Below are 24282 nucleotides of genomic sequence, written 5' to 3' on the forward strand. Positions count from 1 at the left end.
TTAAAGTCAAGAAAAGATGTCATGCGTTATAATTTACACCATGGAACTGAGATAGAGATAAAATTTGTTGGTATGAAAAATTACTTGGGAAAAAAAGAAAACAGGAGAAAATTTATGGTGCTAAAAAAAATCTTTTGGTACAAACATAAACTCATGATCTCTAACCCTAATCTTCATGCTGCTCAGTAATCTTTGTTTCTATAATCTAATATCTGCCATTCTCTATAACGACCTGAAACTTCACATACCACTGCTCTTGCAGCAATGTAACAGCTTACTTCACCCTCCTCAAAAACTTATTTCCTTGACATCATTGTTAATTTCTCATGATTTTTCCTTTTACTCTCTGGTCACTCCTAAAGTCTCCTTTGCAGGACTGACTTCCTTTACCCATCTCTTACACTGCCAACTTTAGTGTGCAAAGGACTCCTAAAATATTTGCCAGAAACACAACTGAGGGCCTCTCAGTAAAAGAGGGCATGAGTAATCACCATAACTGTACACAGAGGCCCTAGTGGGACTCAGGAATCTGAATTTATAACAAACTCACTCACAGGATTCAGATACTGGTAATCCTCAGACTGCATTATGGAAAACACCCTTCAAGCACCGGTTTCTTTAGAGTTCAGCCCTAGGTCCTTGCCCATATTACAACCAATCATTCGGTCTATGTGTGTGCATATGTGCCAAGTCACTTCAGTCTGACTCTTTGTGACTCTATGGACTATAGCCCACCAGGCTGCTCTGTCCATGGGATTCTCCATGGAAGAATACTGCAGTAGGTCGCCATGTCCTCCTGCAGGGGATCTTCCTGACTCATGGATCGAACCTGGGTCTCCTGCATTGGTAAGCGGGTTCTTTACCACTAGTGCCATATGGGAAGCCCATACTCTATGTGACTTATTCACAAAGCTTCACGATTATGATCTACATGCTACTTAACTCCAAATATCTATCTCCAGCCCAAAACTCTCTCCTAAATGCTGTATCTATAATGCCAACTGGCCAGCAGATATTAGTAGCTTCTTACGTATCCAGAGTTCAACTTATCTTCCCCTATCCCATCAAATCTCTCTCCTCTGTACTCTCTGCTGCTGCTGCTAAGTCGCGTCAGTCGTGTCCGACTCTGTGCGACCCCACAGACGGCAGCCCACCAGGCTCCCCCGTCCCTGGGATTCTCCAGGCAAGAACACTGGAGTGGGTTGCCATTTCCTTCTCCAATGTATGAAAGGGAAAAGTGAAGTTGCTCAGTCGTGTCCGACCCTTAGTGACCCAATGGACTGCAACCCACCAGGCTCCTCCATCCATGGGATTTTCCAGGCAAGAGTACTGGAGTGGGTTGCCATTGCCTTCTCTGTCTGTACTCCCTAGCAGTTTAAAGAATGAAACCTAGGTGCCACCTGTATTTCCTTCTCTTCTCTTTCATGCCATACATTCTATTAATCACTTGGTCTACCTCCTAAATATCAGCCAAATACTGCCACAAGAAAGCAGAAGACTCAAGGTCCTCCTCCTCACTGCTTTGAACAGTGTAAAGAAAAATAAACATCCATGAAGGAGGTATCATTTTGGTATTCCCTCTGAAACTCTTTCTGGTGTTCTAGATTTTAAAAAAGAACAGGAAGAAAGTGTTTTAGTGATATAAACCATTTCAGTAATAGTATGAATAATAAATAATCTACTGGGCCAGCTAGACCTAGAACAGAGATTCTATATATTAAAAATCTGTTACAATGACTGATATAGATAATTCTCTAATCTAAAACTTAAGGCAAATTCTATTACTAATTATATACTTTATATACTAATTATATACTTTAATAAGAACTTAGGAGCAAAAAACTGCCCAGTTATGTTATTGAAGATATCACATTTAAAATTCTATAATATGGATATTAAATAAAATTTAGCAATCTAGAAAAGATGGTAGGTCAGAAAAGGGAAGACGAACATACAATTGACAATACATTTTTTATTACATAAAAAAAATCTGACTAACAGTAACATTAAAATATTAATATGAACTGTCTCATCTACATGTTCCTCTAACGAATGTACATTCACCAATGTCGTAAATTCTACTGCTTACATTTTCCAAAGCTTTTTTTGGAAGGTGACATAATTTTAGTTCTTAATCTAGACAACACCTCTTATATACTATGGATGTCACAACCTTTATTAAAACTCAGTGAAATCTTAAATGCATATTGTAAAGCAAAAGTCTGTCTGAAAATGCTCTGTACTATGATATAACATTCTGGAAAAGGCAAAACTATGGAATCAGTAAAAAAAATTAGTGGTTGTTAGGGTTATGGGGAGGAAGAGATAAAAAGGGAGAGCAAAGAGGATTTTCAGCACAGTGAAAATACTTTTCATGATGCTATAATGATACATACATGTCACTGTACATTTGTCAAAACCCATACAACATGTAACACCAAGGGTGAACCCTGATGTAAACTGTGCACTTTGACAGGCATCATGATGAGTCAATGCAGGCTGATCAATCATATCAGCCTGGTATCACACTGGAAAGGGATAACAGGGGTGGCTGTGTGTATCCAGGAACAGCTGTGCAAGTATAGGGACAGAGGGGATATGGGAGCTCTGTATGACGTTTCACTTAGTTTTTCTCGGAACCTAAAACTACTCTAAGAAACAAAGTCTATTTAAAAAGTGAAAACCTCAATGGTCACCATCACAATTTCCTAAATGCCAAACTTTAAATTATTAATATTTACATCTTATATTCAAAGTGAAAGGGAAGTCGCTCAGTCGTGCCCCACTCTTTGCGACCCCGTGGAGTGTGGGCTTCCCTGGTGGCTCAGAGGTTAAAGCGTCTGCCTCCAATGCGGGAGACCCGGGTTCAATCCCTGGGTCGGGAAGATCCCCTGGAGAAGGAAACGGTAACCCACTCCAGTATTCTTGCCTGAAGAATCCCATGGACGGAGAAGCCTGGTAGGCTACAGTCCACGGGGTCGCATAGAGTCGGACACGACTGAGCGACGGAACGGAACGGACTGTAGCCCACCAGGCTTCTCCATCCATGGGATTCTCCAGGCAAGAATACTGGAGTGGGTTGCCATTTCCTTCTCCAAAGGAATAACTTATATTCAAAAGTTATATTAAAAAGTAGAGGCATTACGTTAATGTGTTATGGCTTATGCAAATCAGCATAACAGGCTATCAGACTATGCAAACTTGGCCTTTGTCTGCTAAGAATGTACACTATGTAGAAGTTAAGGCTTGAAGGCCTGACTAGAGAAATTCTAACAGATCTTGTAAACCTGGTCACCAAGTATGGAAAAACCCCATCTACCTAAGCACATTTCTAATTGCAAAGTATAGCTGAACTAAGCTTCAGGCAAAGGTCCATATGATGAAGAGCCTGAATTATCTGCCAAATTTAGAGAATGAGCAAAACCAAATCTTAAATACACAGATTCCACCCTCCGGAAAGTTATTTCTGAATACACAGCTCCCTTTAATATAGAAATGCTCTCACAAAGTCCAAACTAACATTAATGAAGTCAGGTAACTGTCATATAGATATAGCTATTAATAATAATATAGAAATTATTATACTAGTATGCATTTATCAAGTTTTCTTGGCATTCAAAGTAGATAGTTTATTATTTAAATAGATAATATATTATCTTGAGTTTTGTACATATCTGACAAAGTCTAATAAGAAAATCTATTTTATATGAAATGAAAATTACTTTCCTCATTTTTCTGATACCTTCAATAACACTTAATAAATCCTTTCAGGAAAAAGCAGTGGCTTAATTTTCTAAAACTTCAATTACTTACAACCTTAATCCCAATAAAATTATCAGATTTCAAAATCAGTTTTAGACTGTAAAAGGATTTCACTAATGTGAATTACTATTTAAAATATTTAGCAAATAAAGTGCATACATTCAGAAATGAAAAATTAAATAGATTGATAGGCACCATTCAAAACCACATTATAACTGTTATTAAAACAAAACCTTACTTGTCTGGGTTTTTCACTCTGAATGTTGCATTAAGCGCTTTTAACCTGGAGTCTGCCTGGAAAAAATAATTTATTCACTTAATACAATTACATTTCAGGGTATAAATCCAAACAGTTTTTTTTCCCTTTAGAATTAAGCTATTCAAGTATACTTTTCTTTATATTATTTGTGTCAAACACATTAAACATAACCCAAAAAACACCTAGTAGTTATTTTTTAAACACTGCAAAAAATATTATAAATTAAACTGAATATATGACATTCAATGATACCAAAGTAAAACAACTGTAAATCCCAACAGGCGAGCAAGCATACAGCTCTGCATTATTATAACTCAGAATAGGTTGTGTCAAAAAGTAGTTTACTTTTTCTCTAAATCAAGGAAAACAATGATCTGCACATATAAACTAAATAAAATTACTGCTTTGAATCCTGTGCATTACCGGTGCTCATTCTCAGATGGAATTTAAACCAAATGTACATTGGTTTTTCTCATTTTCATGATCAGTATTTTAGAAAAGAAAGAAATATGGAAATGCCTGTCCTAAATTAAAACAAGCTGCTGCTGCTGCTGCTAAGTCGCTTCAGTCGTGTCTGACTCTGTGTGACCCCACCGATAGCAGCCCACCAGGCTCCGCCGTCCCTGGGATTCTCCAGGCAAGAACACTGGAGTGGGTTGCCACTGCCTTCTCTGAAAACAAGCTAGATGACATCAAATTAATTCCTTTCTAGTTGACAAAAAACATTACAACACAACTTTTAAACAACCTTTACTTATTTCTGTTGCTGCTCAGTCGCTAAGTGGTGTCCAAATCTTTGCAACCCTGTGGACTACAGACAGCCAGGCTCCTCTGTCCATGGGATTTCCCAGGCAAGAATACTGGAGTAGGTTGCCATTTCCTTCTCCAGGGGATTTTCCTGACCCAGGGATAGAGCTCACATCTCCTGTGTTGGCAGGCGGATTCTTTACCGCTGAACTACCTGGGAAACCCTTTCATTTCTACCTTATTTCAAAGGAGAGACAGAGGGATCAACACTAAATAATAATTTCATTGTATAAACTTATAGTTAATATATCCAAATCTTTTCCTCTTTGTCTATGTCCTCATTTAAAATATATACATAAATGTATTTTTTTCCCTGATCAAGGCACAAAAAACATAGGATTCACAAAAGGTGTAGCTCAATCGGTTCACAATTTTATAACATGATTTGGTTTTGAAAATACCAATCATCCTGAATATTTTCTGTCATTCCAACTTACAAACCCTAATTACAAATACTCCCCAAATAATAAAACAAACAAACCAGAACTAAGGCTTCCCAGATTACACAGCTTAAAAAAAAAAACAAACCTGCAATAAATACACCACTCCACAAATCCAGCATCCTAAAACTTTAGACCAAAAGCAATTCAAAGAGCTATCAAGAATATCTAAAGCTTAAGTTGTCATTGAATTCAGGGGATTCTCTTATTTCTAAAATGGGGTATATTTTATGAATCTCCCTGGCAGTCCAGGGGTTAGGACTGCACACTTCCAATTCAGGAGGCACAGGCTGGATCCCTGGTCAATAAATGAGGATCCCACATGCCGTGTGGCATGGCTCCCCCCAAAAAGAGTTTTTAATAAATAAATGGATATTTTACCAATTCTTGACATTTCTTACATCTGAAGGGCAAAGGAGCTTATGCATATGAAAGTCCTTTCAATTACAGCATATATGAATTTAAGGCATATATTACTCCCTTGTGTTAAGTGATTTCAAATTACCAATGTGTTAATGACTTTATAGGCACAGGCAAATGAGATTCTTTAAATAAGGATGAAATTACATGAAACACATCAGTAAAATAAAATTTTCACGTGGATCTTTTTCTGAATCTCATACTGAACACCTCCAATTTATTTTTTACTTTTAATATTACCAATTTATCACTATCAGTTCAGTTCAGTTCAGTCGCTCAGTCGTGTCCGACTCTCCACGACACCATGAATCACAGCACGCCAGGCCTCCCTGTCCATCACCAACCCCCGGAGTACACTCAAACTCATGTCCACAGAGTCGGTGATGCCATCCAGCCATCTCATTCTCCGTCGTCCCCTTCTCCTCCCGCCCCCGACCTTTCCCAGCATCAGAGTCTTTTCCAGTGAGTCAACTCGACGCATGAGGTGGCCAAAGTATTGCAGTTTCAGCTTTAGCATCAGTCCCTCCAATGAACACCCAGGATTGATGTCCTTTAGAATGGACTGGTTGGATCTCCTTGCAGTATAAGGGACTCTCAAGAGTCTTCTCCAACACCACAGTTCAAAAGCATCAATTCTTCGGCGATCAGCTTTCTTCACAGCCCAACTCACACATCCATACATAACCACGGGAAAAACCATAGCCTTGACTAGATGGACCTTTGTTGGCAAAGTAATGTCTCTGCTTTTTAATATACTATCTAGGTTGGTCATAACTTTCCTTCCAAGGAGTAAGCGTCTTTTAATTTCATGGCTGCAATCAGCATCTGCAGTGATTTTGGAGCCCAAAAAAATTTACCACTATAGAAGGCATATAAAATGTAAACCATCACCATCCTAAACTTGCTTACCAAACACTGTCAGGTCAGCCCATCATAATACCCCACTCAATCTGCTCATCATTTCACAAGATTCCATAAAAAGAGAAACTGCCTAAAATATCATCAAATCAGAAACCTCTCCCCAAAGCTAGATCTCTAAGTGAAAGTGAAAGTCACTCAGTCATGTCCAACTCTTTGCGACCCCATGGACTATACAGTTCATGGAATTCTCCAGGCCAGAATACTGGAGTGAGTAGCCTTTCCCTTCTCCAGGGGATCCTCCCAACCCAGGGATTGAACCCAGGTCTCCCACACTGCAGGCGAATTCTTTACCAGCTGAGCCACAAGGGAAGCCCTACCCAAATCTGACAGGTTACCGTTCATCCATCTTATCAGATTCCCCACTAAATATCTAAAGAAGCCTTTACACCACTGTTTCATACCACCCTACTTTGTCTCCTTTACTACAGCACTATCTGAAATCCCCTGGGTTGTTTGCTTGTTTCCAGCTAGGAAAATATAAGAGTCCATGAAAACATAAGAGTCACAAGGAAAAACACAATGTGAATAGGGCCCTGAGAGTTGCATAATAGCCACAATGGCACTCCTTTATAAACTGCATTTTCATTCCTGTATCCCCAACACTTACCAATGCCTGGCACAAGAAAAACATGCAATAAGTATACTGGATGAATGAAAAAAAAAAAAAATAACCCCGACTATTCCACATTCCCAACTTACTATCTTCCCATATTCTTTAATCCCCACCTCCCTTTCCCCTTCCAATTCCTATTACATACTATACTTCTCTTGTCCTAGACCTTGTCTTTCCTCTATTTCATTTTCAGATTCTTATCTTCCTCCAAACCTTACCTAGTAAACCATTACCAGCTTGCCCTGTCTCTAACATTCTTCTTCCTTGACCCCTTAAGCTGACTCCACTGCAGGCTTCTCATTATTCAGGTCTCAGTTCAAATGTTCTCTTCAACCACGTGACCCAGTTTGCCCAGAACAGTACTACTAGTTTACCCCTGCTGTCCTAACCTAATTATTAGCAGAGCCCCTTTTTATTCTCAAAACTGTCTCCATTTGAACAATAAATTATACTGTCATATCTCAAAATAATCCCTGGGGAAAAAATTCCAGCTGTCATATTATCTCACAATGATAACTGTTTCCTTTTTTATCATCTATAACTTTCAAAGTATCTTAAATAGATGTTAAAGTCTTCAACTACTTCAGTATAAGCTCCATAACTTATGAATGTTTCCAGCTTATTCACAGCTGGATCCACAGCACCTAGAAGAGTACCTGACAGTCTGCAGGTACCTAGCATCTGGAATCTCCAGATTTAGCAGAGATACTAAAGGCTCAGGTCTTGTCTCTGGCAGTTCCTGCTCCAAGCAACAAACAAGGTTCTAGATACTTCCCAGTCAGCCTAAATTCATTTAAGATTTGGGCATATGGATGACACTTACTTTCATGTAACTGAATTAAAATGGTATTTCTTTAAACTGAAGTAACTAGTTAATATGTTCATTACTCTAAAGAGAAACTCTCTGCTCTCCCTTCAGTGAATTAACAGGAGTATCATATAGACATTCAAGAAAAATGAAGGAATGTCAATATACAACACTGATGAAAAAGTCTGTTGCTCATATTTGAGTTAAATGAGAACAGAGTGGGAAGGTGGGGGGAGGGGAGAGAGTTCCCTAGCGGTACAGTGGTTAGAACTCTGTGCTCTCACTGTCAAGGGTGAATGTTTAATCCCTGGTTGGGGAATTAAGATTCCACAAGTCATGTAGCATGGCCAAAAAAAAAATAAAGCATGGACTTTTATAAAACTAAATTTTTACAATTATCCTGCTGAGTATAATACTCTAAAAATATTTAAGAAAACGTAAACTATTAGGCCCAAACTACAGATTAAACAAGTCTAAAAGGGAGAAATTAAAGCTATTATTTCAATTTGATGATGACAATCTAATAGCCAAGTTCAAATATTCTTTTTTTTTAATTTCAGTATTATTGACTTTTAACACTATATTAGCTCCAGTCTGACTCAGAACAATCTCATTTCACTGAAATATAGTTTCCAACAGTCCTTTACCAACCATCTTTATATACATTTAATTATACAAGTAGCTAGTGAAAAGATAAGTAATACAGGATAATAATTAAGAAGGCCTGGACTTGAATTCAGCCTCTATCACTTATAACTATATGACCGTGGGTTAAGTCACTTTCTTAAGTTCCTGACCTAAAAAGCTGGGATAATACTGAACTAACCTCAAAGGTAATGAAGCAACTGCCAGCAAAAAAAACATGAACACTGTATCAGAGTACAGTGCTTAAGCATATAGTAAACATTTAATATTAATGAATTCAGACAAAATGCTGCTTTTGGTTCTCAACTATTTTTTCTTACCAATTTTGAATCTTTTACAATTATCTTCCTAAAAACATTCTTATCTGTCATCTTACAACAATGTTTGTCAAGTTTTAGGCCCATGGGCGGAGAAGGCAATGGCAAGCCACTCCAGTACTCTTGCCTAGAAAATCCCATGGACGGAGGAGCCTGGTAGGCTGCAGTCCATGGGGTCGCTACGAGTCAGACATGACTGAGCGACTTCACTTTCCCTTTTCACTTTCACACACTGGAGAAGGAAATGGCAACCCACTCCAGTGTTCTTGCCTGGAGAATCCCAGGGACGGGGGAGCCTGATGGGCTGCTGTCTATGGGGTCACACAGAGTCGGACACGACTGAACTGACTTAGCAGCAGCAGCAGCAGGCCCATGGGAGTCGATATGTTTTCAATAAACTATAGGATTCAGTATTCTGAACAATCCCAACAAATTGAGACTCATGAAGCCAACTGACCACACTTGAAGAAACACTGAATTTAAAAAAATTTTTTTACATCAAAAAATTAGTTGCATGCTCAAAAGGAGAAGAAGAAGAAAAAACACTGAATTATAAGTACTCAGCCAGCAATTCAACCTTTTCTGGAAGCGTTAAAGTAACCACTATAAACAACTAATACTGAATCCACCTGTGACGCAATGAAGCCCGAGAGGCTACAAAGGTGTGTGGGGATCTGGCACCACGCCACAGACCCCAGTACTGCAGTGTCTCACTCTCACAGCATTGTTATACTCTACCGCAGGCTCAGCTGTCAATTCTCTCTATTGTCACAGTATGCCTATCTCCAACAGTATCCACCTTCAGACCTTTAAAACTTTCTAGTAGGCTGCAGACTAAAAATGGTCAAGTTTGTTGGGATAACTACAATAAAATTAAGTGGACACTACCTGAAAGGACCAAAGTATATCTGTAAGCATAAGTTATGTCACATCCATTTGAACATCTCAGAAGTCAGTTCTAAATCCCACCTTTTGACTGTGATCAGGTTAGTTTTAACTACCAAATACACAACCTCCAGATAAGAGAAGTGAGTCTTTCTCTCTCTATATATATAGATATACACAGATGCACGTACATGCTTGAATGTATGCATGCACATACATGCATGTGTTACTCCAAAAGGTTTCCTTAAGAGTGTTTCCAAATTCTCCCTATACATCTTATGTCTAGTCCATTTCAATTCCTACTTTTCAAATTATTAATACTGTGTACACAGTATTACCTTTCAAAGATTTTATAAAAGTGAAACTAGGATTTTACTGCCAGTTCAGTTCAGTTGCTCAGTCGTGTCCGACTCTCTGCGACCCCATGAATCACAGCACACCAGGCCTCCCTGTCCATCACCAACTCCCGGAGTTCACTCAAACTCATGTCCACAGAGTCGGTGATGCCATCCAGCCATCTCATTCTCTGTCGTCCCCTTCTCCTCCTGCCCCCAACCTTTCCCAGCATCAGAGTCTTTTCCAATGAGTCTACCCTAATATACAACATTATATCTAAACACTTAGCTAGCACCTACACACAAGATTCAAAGCACTCTGTGAACAGAGTAGTCTAAATGGATGGGGAAATTCATGAATTTTCTCAAGGCCACCCAGTTATGGCCAAAAACTGCGCTAAGGACAAACAACTGATAACCAGTTACTAAAATAATAACTAAATCAACGACTACAAATTTTTAAATTTTCTATTATATAAAAAGACATCACCAAAAAAAATTTTTAGTTTGTTCTTTTCTTTATTATTAGCTCCTAAGAAATCTTGGACAAGTTCTCATAAAATTCTATCAAAATATAAACAACTTTTTAAAGTTCAGAGTTATTTCAAATCATCTTTAAAATTCCATTATTCTCTTTTTGAGCACCATAGTGAGTTACAGCTAAGAAAATACTAATTTTTTCATGTTATCTGAAGTTTCAGATAACTCATAAGTTTAACCAGTAAGTTAAAATTGGTTTATGACAAAATTAGATAATTAATTATATTTTCTGTGCAGAAAAAAATGTCTTCTCCTGTCTTTTTGTGTTAAAATTAAAATACCTACATGCCAATGCATAAATCCCTAGTTCTTAAAATTACTGTAAATACATTCTGTGTTTGCTGCCTAAACCTACTGAACTTCTGTTATTGTAGTATCATATAAACTCTTTATAAATTTATAATACTTTTTCTTCTTACTTATTCTGTTTACATAAGAGATAAAAACTTTTAAAAATTTGCAATGTTAAATTACTTTTGGAAACAAGAGGGAAGGGAGAGCAGAGTAGAGTGAGGGTAGTCATCTTATGACTGACATGCTCTTTAATTTTTAGGTAACAGTTCCATTCCCAAATACTAATTCTAATGATCAAACATGATAAGCAATCAAAATCTAATTAAACCTGTATCACTGATACAAAATGAATCCTATGCCCACTCAAAACTAGCCACCATGACTCAGTATACAAAATAAGAATGACTGATGGCTACTCTTTAGGCCTACTAAGATAGGAAAGCCTAAGTTCAACGCTTTGTAAGTGTCTTTTCTATCTAATAGAGTAAGCAATTATGCGGGCACCACTGAAAATGACAGTGATAAGGACAGAGGAAAGAAAAAAACATAGAAAGCATAACATGACTATACTGTGGGGAAAATCTATAGCTTATACCTAAATTATTGCTTCAAAATGTTCTTTTCCAAGAGAATTAAATTTATACATAAATATGCCCATTATAGTCTCACTATTACCAAAAATTACACCAATCAAAAATAAACTGCATTGTTTCTTAAAAAACTTTACCAGTGATATTAGATGTAAAGCCTATTTCCAACATTCACTCATTCAATCAATAGCAAGTACCCATTAAGGCATGGCACTGTGCTAGAAACTGTAAACGGACATGACAAATTATTTCATACAATTACCCTTACCTTCAGCTGAAATCCAGTTTCATTTACTGTCTCTTTCCAGTTGCCTTCCTAAAAATTAAAGATAACTTTAGATATCACTGTAAAATAGCTCATACGTAACATCCCAAATTAAATACCCATTGTTCTGTTCTTTCACGGAAGATGGGAGAGAGGGGTTAAAAAGAATTCTTTTCACTGCAAAATTACACATACAATCCAGGTTCCAAAAGATTACCAGAGCAAGATTTTACAGATCCAGGATTCAAAAAACTAAAGACTAACTTTGATACCATTTAAGTGATAACAAAAAGTACCATCTTTAGTATCTTTAACTATAAAAATGTTAGCCAAAAGAATGATATAATACTTTGGAAATTCAAAACAAAACAAACCATGAAATACATATAAATTAACAAAGGGCGGCTCCATGAGAATCCTTAAGAAGAAGCATTCCACAATTTAAAATTTTAAAAATCCCAAGTCAAACGAAATTTTTTAAAAGACTAAATAAAAGAAAAATACCTGTGTTAAAAACAAATAGAAGATTTTGTCTCTACAAAGGATGGGATGTGAAGCAACTCTCAAGAGGAAATTTTCTAAACCAATTCGTCGTCTTTCCACAAAATCCGGGTCCATGTTGTCAGCAGAGAGTTTATGCCAAACGAATTCTGCCTAGATAAACAAAACAATCATGAAGAATAGTCTCAATGCTAACTACTTTTAAACTACACCACCATTTCACTCCTTACCCTTTTTTCTGGTAGAGGTGGCACAACAATATGTGGATAGTAAACTAAAAGGTAGTTTCTCAACAACTCAAACTCACTATACCGCCTCCACAGTGAGTCTGTTAGGACACTCTGACCATCACTATGTTCAACTGACCTGAAAAAGACAGAATAAGATTTCTAGTGTTTTTTAAAAATACAAATGCATGCATATGACCTCCTTTAAAACTGATAACTCCATTTACTGAATGCTTATGAACCAGGAGGACTATGAACCAGGCACTGAGAACTTTTCATGTATTATTTAATTCCTACAACAAACCTGGTGAAGCAGGGATTACTGTCCCCATTTCACAGATGAGGAAGCAGCTGCACGGTATATGCTCTTCCTTCAATCACAAAGATCTGTGGGTAGAGCACTCAGATCCATCTGATTCCCAAGCCCTCACCCCTAACCACTTTCCTCCATTACAGAAAACCTATTTGAACTTGAAAGAAATAGTCATATTAGGAATATTCTTCTCAACAAAAGCCTCAATGTAAAATAATTCATAACATAATGGCTGGCTTTACAATATAGTGAAAGTCTGGCTTCACCAGTGTTTCATTAAAGAAAAAAGTATTTTTAACTGCCACAATGAAAGAACAACTCCTGCCACAGTGAGAGAACAACATTCATGCCAAAGACCATGACACCAAAAAAACCCTCAATTTAACATCAATGAATCAGATGCATCCAAGTACCAGAAAAGATCCACAAAAGTAAAATGTCAATTAACTCTGAAAAAGTGGCAAAAAGGGATGTAACAAATCAATTCTAGTCTTTTATTTAATATAAAGAGCTATAGGCAATGCCATGAGTCATCCACATAGAAGTTCAATTTGGGGGAAAGCTGGGTAAAATCATAAAAAGAATATTTGAAATTATTTTGACTATTTATGATTTCTGCTAGCATGACTAGTAGAAAACATCAGTCTTCTAAACATTATCTGAACCTTCCCATTTCCTAGTTGAAAATAACTTACAGGTCCTCCAAGAAACATGCATATAACTGAAATGTGCATTTGTACATGTACAGTATAAAGGCAGAGAGGCTAAACCAGTCTCAGAATAAAGTCTTGAGAAAATGTATACACCATGCCATGCTCAACACAAGATGTTCAATGTTTTTATCATTTATATACTGTTTGCTAAATTAATTCCCTGTATATTAATAAAAAAGGAAACATAATATGAAATTCAAAATATACAAATGGCTTTCATGGCAAGATATAGGATTATTAAATGATAATTCATTTTAATAACCATTAGCTGACTAAAACTATTTTAATTCAGATTTTCAACTTCAGCTAAAAAAAATACCTTGGGTTAATATCAAGTTTCAGATTATTCAAAATCATTACCAAGAGAGCCCAAATCTTGCTAAAAAGTAGATAAATATAGCCTATAGGCAGTACACCTAAAGGCTGTTAGAAGAGCTACAAGTTGTTTTTGCTTTTATTTCAAAGGCCACAAAAAGAAGTCAGCGGAAGCCACCACCTAAAAGCATAGAGAAGACTTTCTTTGGACCACAAAACTACTCCATTCATCTAATCATTTAACAAATATTTATTAGCACATAATTGGTTTCACATGCAATATTTAAATTAAACTGTTTAAACCATTTAATTTGACAAAGTATATAGGATCTTTAGCCCTGCTTTACAAACGAGAAGAATCAAGTAAAGACATCATATAGCTTCCCAAGACAAAGAGACATTCTTACCTACTAATACATACAATATTCTTACCTATTTTAAAAGGGTTCATACTTTATGAACAGGAAAACATAAAAATCTCTGGAGAAATTAAAATCAATGACCTTAGCCTTATTAATCCTTAGCCTATTAAATTGTAACAAATAGGCAACTGCTAAACTGACTTTCTTCTTGTGTCCACAGAGTAGGTAGATGAGCTATGTGATAAAGTTGAACTTTTAGTCAATGTCAAGGCTCAACAATATTCATAGTGTCCAAGATACCCTGCATAACACTGAATTACAGGAAGAATTCTACATGACCAAATTAATAAATTCCAGGGTTCTGTGGCTGCTGAAGGTCAGTTATAGTACTGACAAGATAATCTATTTATAAACAGTATTTCTCAAAGTGGGCATGTACATGATATGGGATAGGCAAGAATTTAAGACAAGGAAAACACAAGCCATAAAGAAAAAAGATAAATTTGACTATCTTAAAATGTAAAGCTTTTGTATTTGAAAGATAAAACTATGGTCCATGGCTCATTTGCTTCAAAAACACTTGGAACTTAAAAGCTTAAAATATGTTAATTCCTGGACCCCACTCAAAATTCTGTAGCTTAACAAATTTTCCAAGTGATTCCTATATATTTTAAAGTTTAAGAATCACTGTTTTAAAATAAATGAAATGTAAGTGTGAAAGTCAACTCAACATCCTTTTGTGTACCACATTATTTCCTGATGATCCACTTAGATATTTATCCAGAGGCTAGCTATATTACTCACGTATGGTCACTTCTAACTCCAACTTTCAAATTATAATTCTCTATTCATTTCAAAGTCAAGAGTAAACAACTATAATAAATAAAGAGTAAACAGCTATAAATTATTCCAGGTTATTGAAATCAAGAGGTTGTTCTAGCAGTAAAGCTAATCAACAACTAATTTCATTGTTAAACTGGGTGAAGAAACAGGAATACACTAAAAATGTCCTTTTTAGTTTTAAATTTAAGAATTTACTTAAAAAGCAAGAGCCAATACAAATTTCTAAAGTATGATATTTTAAAACGGCTAATTTAACTTAAAAAAAAAACAACTCTCATGGGACCATATTTTTTTTTAAATTAATTTAAAAATCTCTCTGTTAAGATAAGGTTGTTTTTAAGTAAAGATTCCTAAAATTGTTTTTGAAAAAAAAAGATGGAAAACCTTGAAAAAAATAAATAAAATAAATAAAAATAAAAATCTGATACATATGCATATATGCATATAGGCAGGATACTTCCCTGACCCACCAGGCAAGTCCCTCTACTTTTCTTTAAAAAATATGGATCATACTTTTTTATTAATTTTTTTATATTTTGGCCACACTGCACAGCATGTGGGATCTAATTTCCCCAACCATGGATCAAATCTGCACACCCTGCACTGGAAGCATTGGAGCTTAATGGACTACCAGGGAAGCCTCCCCCCACCATTTGTTTTAACTGAAAGCATTTCTCCTCAGTCCACAGAAAGAAAAGTTTGTCGGTATAGTCTTTATATAAACTATTTATAATAAGCAAAATTCCCAGGTGGTGCAGTGGTAAAGAATCCACCTGCCAATGCAGGAGACACAAGAGACATGGGTTCGATCCGTAGGTCAGGAAGAGGCCCTGGAGAAGGAAACGGCAACCCACTCCAGTATTCTTGCCTGGGAATCCCATGGACAGAGAAGCCTGGTGGGTCACAAAGAGTCAGACATGACTGAACACACACACACATCCCTTGCTTTTCTCTGGACAAAACAGTCTAATTCATTGAACTTTTTCCCTTATGAAGTAAAAGACTTTTCTGGTAAGTATTTTAAATAAATAATTTTATTTATGGCTGTGCTGAGTCTTCCCTGCTGGGTGGGCTTCTCTCCAGTTGCAGTGCATGGCGGCTTCTCTTGCTGTGGAGCACAGGCTCTAGGGGCCGGGCTTCAGTAGTTGTGGCACGTGGGCTCAGAACTCATGGCTCCCAAGCTCTCGCGTACAGACTCGGTAGTCGTGGCACATGAGCCTAGTTACTCTGAGGCATGTGGGATCTTCCCAAACCAGGGACGAACCTGTGTCTCCCACATGGGCAGGCCTGTGATGTGGATGGGATCTGGATGTTACTTGACACTAAAGCAAGCGTCAAGTAACATCCAGTAACTTTTGTTCTCCCTCCAAAACAAATACATTCCAATTTAGCTACTAAGAGTACCAGAGTAAAAGAAAACCTGGTCACCTGTTAAAAAGTAAAGAAACAAAAAGAAATGACCTGTAAATGATTCCATTATACAACAGAATTTGCATCAACAGCTACCAAAGCTTTACCTCTGACATAATTCTCATCACTCACCTTGTTTCAATGAGGTAAGCAGTATATGTTTCCTGCATGTTCATGGCATTTCTTCCAGTTCTCTTTTCTGCTTCTGAAACACTAATTTCTATCTTCTTCAACGAAAAATTATTTTCTGTCATCTGAATAAAAATAGAACAACAAAAAACTTTTTAAATTATACTGAAAAAAACCCAGCTATTATAATCAAATCCACTATTAGTATATATCTCAGTTTACTTTTTATATCATTACTAGTGGTTGCTAAATGACATCAGCAAATGATATGCCTCTCTTTATCAGCATGTAGCACATTAAACTTTTCCAGAAGCTATTTTAGCAAGTGCCATAGATTTAATTATTAAAATGTAGGCATGATTATAGGAGAAAAAAATCAAAATAAAAAGCATACTTATCACTTAAATGACCAAGAATAAACCTATACAGAAATACATAAGAAAATATTTAAAAACACTGTTTACAAAGATGAATGATCCTCAATACTGACATCTTTTTATTTTACCAGTCAAATCAAATATAAAATGCTATATATGACAATAGGTGAGATTTTCAGCAAGCAGGTTAATTTTATAAAAGAAGGAGCCGTCACATATTTGATCATAAATTTGCCTAAACTTTTTGGCAATGGTTAACAGGCTCCACTGTGAGATAGCAGGTTTTTCTTTTTTATAAATATTGCTTTTATTGATTTATTCATTTTTTTATTGAAATATAGTTGATTTACAATGTTGTTTTAGTTCCTGGTATACAGCAAAAATATTCTTTAATATATATTCTTTTTCATATTACTTGTGATTATAGTTTATTACAGGATAATGAATAGAGTTCCCTGTGTTATTCACAGGACCTTGTCTATCGGAGACAGCAGGTTTTAAGAACAGGAAACTTCTTTCTTTTCTTGCTAGATCATCCCCAGGTCTGTATCAAAGCACCAAAGAAAATGCCAAACAACATCACTGGTGGTTCACAGGCTCTCTGTGCCACTGAAGAAAGAAAGTGAAGCGAAGTCCCTCAGTCCTGTCCGACTCTTTGCGACCCTATGGACTATAGCCTACCACGCTCCTCCATCTATGGGATTTTCCAGGCAAGAGTAATGGAGTGGGTTGCCTTTTCCTTCTCCAGAGGATCTTCCTGACCCAGGGATCAAACCTGGGTCTCCCGCATTGTAGGCAGACGCTTTACGCCACGGGGGAAGTCCTGTCACTGAAGAAGGGTCTTGAATACACCCAAACTAGCTCCAAGTTTAAACAAGAAAGACACAGTGAGGCCATGAGATAACTGCTGTGCTTTTCTTTTTGTTCCCTTGCTTTTTTTTTCTCCCTTTCGAAGTTCAGAGGTGGGTTTAAATTAAAAAGCATTGTGTTGCATTACAATTGGGGGTAGTTTGTGAAGAAGAGATATAAGTAAAAAGATGGATATACCACAAGTAAGAAAAAACAGTGTGCAATAAAAATCCATGATGATACTTTACACAGGAAATTAAATCTGTGTGCTATGAAGACAGAATAAGCTATGTGACAATACACAAAATTAAATCAGTGATGAATCAAGATGAATGACATGCTTAGAAAGTACCCCAAAAACACTGAAGAATGATGAAGGAGGTAAAAATGCTAACACAAAGGACAGAGAACTAAAAATCAACCCAAAACAAAACTACTCTGTTGCCAAACAAGACAATTTTATAAAGTGTTATATGTTCATGTCTAAAAGAGAAAATAAGAGAAAAGTCATTCAACCAAAGCTCAAATTACATAAGCATAAACCACTCAACATCCAGGATTATGAAGCCCTCACTGGTTGAGATTATACACATAAAAAATTTTTGTCCCAAGCACTGATTTGCCAGCATGTACTTCACGAAAAATTCTCTGAATTCTAGAATCAAAAACTGATAAAACAAATTATTTGCCACCAAAAAGATAGTGCACATGAATCATAAATTTACCCCATTATGCCATCCAAATAATTACACAGAGGGAAAAATAAAAGTATAAAATCAACTATCATAAAAGCTAAAGACTGGCACACAAAAATATCAGCAGGGATTGTAGATGATATAAAATTGCTAATACTATCATAACAAAGTATACACAGTGTCAAGAATAACATAACTAACGTCAGAAGGACACATTCAAAAGGTTTAGAAATGGATAAACTTGATGACTGGAAGATGAGACTAGCAGTGTATTTTAAAGAGAGATAATATTTTCTGTATTTACTTTTAAATTGAAGCACAGCTGATTTACAATGTTGTATTGGTGAAACACAATGGTTTGGATGTATTAATTGTGGACTTCTCATCAGAGTAAAGAACATCATTAAAGAATGATGCTACACTCATATCTCATACTTACATTCAAAGAATAACATCCCAAATGTAGATGCTTGATAGGTGAATCACTACTTCCTACCTGACTTAAGACCAAATAAATATAAAAGATGGACATATTTAAAAGGATGATGAAATTTTTTATTTCCAATTCAATGAGTAAAAATCAATCTGTGTGCGTGTGTGCCAAGTCACTTCAGTCACGCCCAATTCTGCAAACCTATGGACTACAGCCCCCAGGCTCCTCCATCCGTGGAATATTACAGGCAAGAATATTGGAGTGGGTTGTCACTCCTTTCTCCAGTGAACTTCCCAACCCAGAGATCAAACCTAGGTCTCCTGCATTGCAGGCAGATTCTTTACCATCTAAGTCACCAGGCAAACCCCCAAATCAATCTACTATAAGTTTTAAAATACTGCAAGGACTTCCCTGGTGGCTCAGTGGATAAGAATCCATCTGCCAATACAGAGGACACAGGTTCGATCCTTGGTCCAAGAAGATTCTACATGCTGCAGGGCAACTAGGCCTGTGTGCCACAACTACTGAGCCTGCACTCTAGAGCCCTCGAATTGCAACTACTGAAACCCACGTGCTCTAGAGCCTGTGCTCTGCAACAAGAAAAACCACAGCAATGAGAAGCCTGAGAACCACAAGAAGACAACAGCACCTGCTGATTGCAACTAGAAGAAAGCCCATGCCCTCAATGAATATCCAGTGCAGCCATAAATAAATAAATAACGCTGCAAACAGTGAAACAGTAAAAGCAAGCATAAGGCAGGTAACAGTAATAAAAGGAACGATAAGAAATTATTAATTCAATAACTGAATGATTACTGACTATCTACAATGCCAGTCACTAGAAATGGGAAGGTAACTGAGACAAAGTGCTTGAGTTCAGTGGTTCAAAGTGCAGAATTTGCCCTTTTCATGAAGATGGCACCGAAGGCAAAGAGGGAAGCCCCTGCCCCTCCTAAAGCTGAAGCCAAAGCAAAGGTTTTGAAGGCCAAGAAGGCAGTGTGGAAAGGTGTCCACAGCCACAAGAAAAAGAAGATCCGGACATCATCCACCTTCCGGCGGCCCAAAACACTGCGGCTCAGGAGGCAGCCCAAATATCCTCGGAAGAGCTCCCCTAGGAGAAACAAACTTGACCACTATGCCATCATCAAATTCCCCCTCACCACCGAGTCAGCCATGAAGAAGATAGAAGACAACAACACACTGGTGTTCATCGTGGATGTCAAGGCCAACAAGCACCAAATTAAACAGGCTGTGAAGAAGCTCTATGACATTGATGTGGCTAAGGTCAATACTCTGATCAGGCCTGATGGAGAGAAGAAGGCATATGTTCAACTGGCTCCTGACTATGATGCTTTGGATGTTGCCAACAAAACTGGGATCATCTAAACTGAGTCCAGCTGGCTAATTCCAAATATAAAAGTTTTCACTATGTGAAAAAAAAAAAAAAAAAACAAAGTGCAGAGTTCAGTGGTTGAGTCTGCCTGAGGAATGCTCACCATCCAGAAAAGTGAAAATGATGAAAGATGATTTTTTAAAAAAGGAAAACTAAGAACCAATGCTTAAATAATAGTTCTTAAAGAAGAAATCAGAAGAAACAGAACAGAAATGATAATCACCAGTATAACAAAAAAGAAACCAACAAAAATTCTTTCTGGATTGAAAAATATTTCTATAGCTCCAAATTGAAAGGCATGTGGTCCATGTATAATGAATTAGAAAATTAAACATCTTCAGCATAAAGGGAAAAAATCCCAAAAAGATTAAGGCAGGAAAATAAAAAGCACAATCACTCCAAAGAATAAAGACCAGATTTGTCCTAGATTTCACAGTAATATAAAGTCCAAATGACAAAGGAGCATCATATAGAATCTTATAGAGTGCTTGAAATATTACAAAAATACTAACACACTGTTCCACTAAAGATAACTTTATCCAGAAGGGATTTTTGTATTTTTTTGTAGAAACTGATGCTCTGTTCCTACAATTTACATGGAAATACAAAGGACCCAGAATAGCCAAAACAGTTTTGAAAAATAACAAGTTGCATGATCTATACTATCTCGTTTCAAAATTTATTAAAAAGCTAAACTAATCAAGACAGTAGGGGCACTAGCAGGATAGACACAGAGATCATTGGATCAATAGAACAGAACTGAGAATCCAGAAATAAACCCTTACATTTAAGGTCAAGTGATTATAATAAACACACCAAGGCAACTCAACAGGGAGAGTCTTTTCAATATATAGTGCAGGGGCAACTGAGCAGCCACAGAACAAGGGAAAAAAACCCCAAAACTAGACCCTTTACTCACACTGCACACAGAAAATAACTCAAAATGGCTTATATACTCAGATGTAAAAGCTAAACCTGGGGAATTCCTTGGCAGTCCAGTGGTTAGGATTCATATGCTTTCAATGCCAAGGACCCAGGTTCCATCCCTGGTCAGAGAACTAAGATCCCATAAGCCACCTGGGGTAAAGTCAAAAAATGAAGAAAACACGATCCTGGGATAAGCAAAGCATTCTTAGATAAGCACAATCTATTAAAAAAGAAAAGAAAACAAAACCTGACCACCTAGTCTTCATCAAAATTAAAAACTATTGCTAAACTTTCAAAGATATCATTAAGAAAAATAAAAAGCCACGGCCTAGGGGAAAAAAAATTCTGCAAATCTCTTTTTGTTTTACTTAAAAAATATATCCAGAATAACTGAACAACATGTGCTTATGTGCTCAGTCATGTCCAACTCTCTGACCCCATGGACTATAGCCCACCAGGCTCCTCTGTCCATGGAATCTTCCAGGCAAGATGACTGAAGCAGGTTGCCATTTCCTACTCCAAAGGATCTTCCCAACCCAGGGATCGAACCTGCGTCTCCTGAACTGACAGGCACATTCCTCACCACTAAGCCACGTGGTAAAAAGTGGCTTTTTTCTTCAGTAAAAAGAAAAAACCACTCAATTTTAATAAGCAAAAAATCTGAATGGAATTTCACCAAAAAAGATATGCAAATGGAAATAAGTACATGAAAATGTTCAACACCATCAGTCATTTTAAAAAAAAGCAAATTAAAACCACTTCACATCCACTAGAATGGTTATAATCAGAAAGACAGACACTGCCAAGTGCTGGCAGGGATGTGGAGAAAAGTGAGCCTCATAATTGCTGGTGGTAATGTAAAATGGTACAGCCACTCTGGAAAACAGTGGCAGTTTCTTATAACAAAAAGTTAAAACTTACCATATAACCCAGCAATTATACTGTAACAAATTTAACTCAAGAGAAATGTAAACATACATCCACACAAAGACTTGAACGTGAATGAATATTCATCACAGCAATAATGTTCATAATATAAAAGCTGAAAATAACCATTTGTATCAAATGGTGAATAAACAAAAAGTGATATATCCATACAACTTAATGTTATTCAGTAATAAAAAAAAATCAGAAAAGTTCGAAAACTGGGTTGTAGTGATGGTGGTACAATTCTGCAAATCTAACTCTGCGACCCCCATGAATTGTAGCCGGTCAGGCTCCTTTGTCCATGCAATTCTCCAGGCAAGAATACTGGAGTGTGTTGCCATTTCCTTCTCCAGGGGATCTTCCTGACCCAGGGATCGAACCCAGGTCTTCTGCATTGCAGGAAGATTCTTTACCATCTGAGGCACCAGTGAAGCCCTTACTACAAATTACTGAATTTATATACTTACAGAGTGAGTTTTATGGTGTATAAATCATATCTTAATAAAGTTTAAAAAATAAAACCCATGAGTCCATAATGAAACAGACAAGTAAATAGAAATTTTGATGAGGAACAAGGTATTTTTCTAGTTTCAAAGTATGTCTTCACAAAACGAGATCAGATTTGTAGTTACCAGAGGCAGGGGATAGGGAAAAAAGAAATTGGATGAAAGAATCAAAAGGTACAAACTTCCAGTTATAAAGAGTACTAGGGATATAATGTGGAGAAGGCAATGGCACCCCACTCCAGTACTCTTGCCTGGAAAATCCCATGGACGGAGGAGCCTGCTGGGCTGCAGTCCACGGGGTCGCTAAGAGTCGGACACGACTGACTGCCTTCACTTTCACTTTTCACTTTCATGCATTGGAAAAGGCAATGGCACCCCACTCCAGTGTTCTTGCCTGGAGAATCCCAGGGACGGGGGAGCCTGGTGGGCTTCCGTCTATGGAGTCGCACAGAGTCGGACACGACTGAAGCGACTTAGCAGCAGCAGCAGCAGGGATATAATGTACAGCATGATAAATTAACACTGCTGTATGTTATTTATGAGGAGAAGGCAATGGCAAGCCACTCCAGTACTCTTGCCTGGAGAATCACATGGACTGAGAAGCCTGGTGGGCTGCGGTCCATGGGGTCGCTACAAGTCGGACTAGGCTGGGCGACTTCACTTTCACTTTTCACTTTCACACATTGGAGAAGGAAATGGCAACCCACTCCAGTGTTCTTGCCTGGAGAATCCCAGGGATGGCGGAGCCTGGTGGGCTGCTGTCTGTGGGGTTGCACAGAGTTGGACACGACTGACGCGACTTAGCAGCAGCAGCAGCATGTTATTTATGAGAATTGTTAAGAGAGTAGACCTTAAGCATTCTCGTCAAAAGAAAAAAAATGTATTTTTCTATTTCTTAATTTTGTATCTATATGAGATGATGGACATTCATTTCATGATGAATGTAAGTCCAATCATATATACAGTTCTATATGCCAATTAGATCTCAATAAAACAGGAAGGAAAAAAAAACACATGTCCCCACAAAGTTAATCACAAAAAGGAAAAAAGAACCTTTATACTGGAGAAGACTGGCAGAGAAAGTGATCAAACCTGAATCATGCAAACTGGTAAGAAGAAATTAGAAGAACACAGCATCACGTTAGTGGCAATTTCTGCCAAAGAAGCATGACCTGAATTTAACCATGAGAAAACATCAGGCAAACCCAAACTGAAGGGCATTCTACAAAAATAACTGGTTGCTAATATACAAAAAGGTCAAAGTCATGAAAGCAAAGACCAAGAAACACTTGCAGATTGGAGGAGACTAAAGAGACGATGCAACTAAACGTAATACTTGAGTCTGGACTGAATTATTTTGTTCTGAAGAACACTACTGGTACAACTGGCAAAACTTACATGAAGTCTGAGGATGAGACATAATAATTTATCAATGCTTTCGATGGCAGCTCAGTGATTATG

The 24282-nt window shown here is 37.2% G+C and overlaps 1 protein-coding gene and 1 pseudogene across 2 annotated transcripts in view; one reads left to right on the top strand and one right to left on the bottom strand.

Annotated features, from left to right (window-relative positions):
- SNX4 (sorting nexin 4) overlaps nucleotides 1-24282 on the bottom strand; it is a 54311-nt gene that overhangs the window by 24055 nt on the left and 5974 nt on the right. For both annotated transcript variants that reach the window (XM_055398189.2, XM_088837725.1), the window contains exons 2-6: nucleotides 16718-16839; nucleotides 12633-12768; nucleotides 12406-12555; nucleotides 11905-11952; nucleotides 4001-4056 (exon numbers count right to left, since the gene is read on the bottom strand). In XM_055398189.2, the coding sequence (XP_055254164.1) occupies nucleotides 4001-4056; nucleotides 11905-11952; nucleotides 12406-12555; nucleotides 12633-12768; nucleotides 16718-16839 (512 nt within the window). The remainder of the gene's footprint in view (nucleotides 1-4000; nucleotides 4057-11904; nucleotides 11953-12405; nucleotides 12556-12632; nucleotides 12769-16717; nucleotides 16840-24282) is intronic.
- LOC129538205 (large ribosomal subunit protein uL23 pseudogene) lies at nucleotides 19978-20454 on the top strand (annotated as a pseudogene).

This window comes from Moschus berezovskii, chromosome 1 (genome assembly GCF_049115385.1).
Source record: "Moschus berezovskii isolate FMDL1 chromosome 1, NW_MosBer_1.0, whole genome shotgun sequence".
NCBI lineage: Eukaryota > Metazoa > Chordata > Mammalia > Artiodactyla > Moschidae > Moschus > Moschus berezovskii.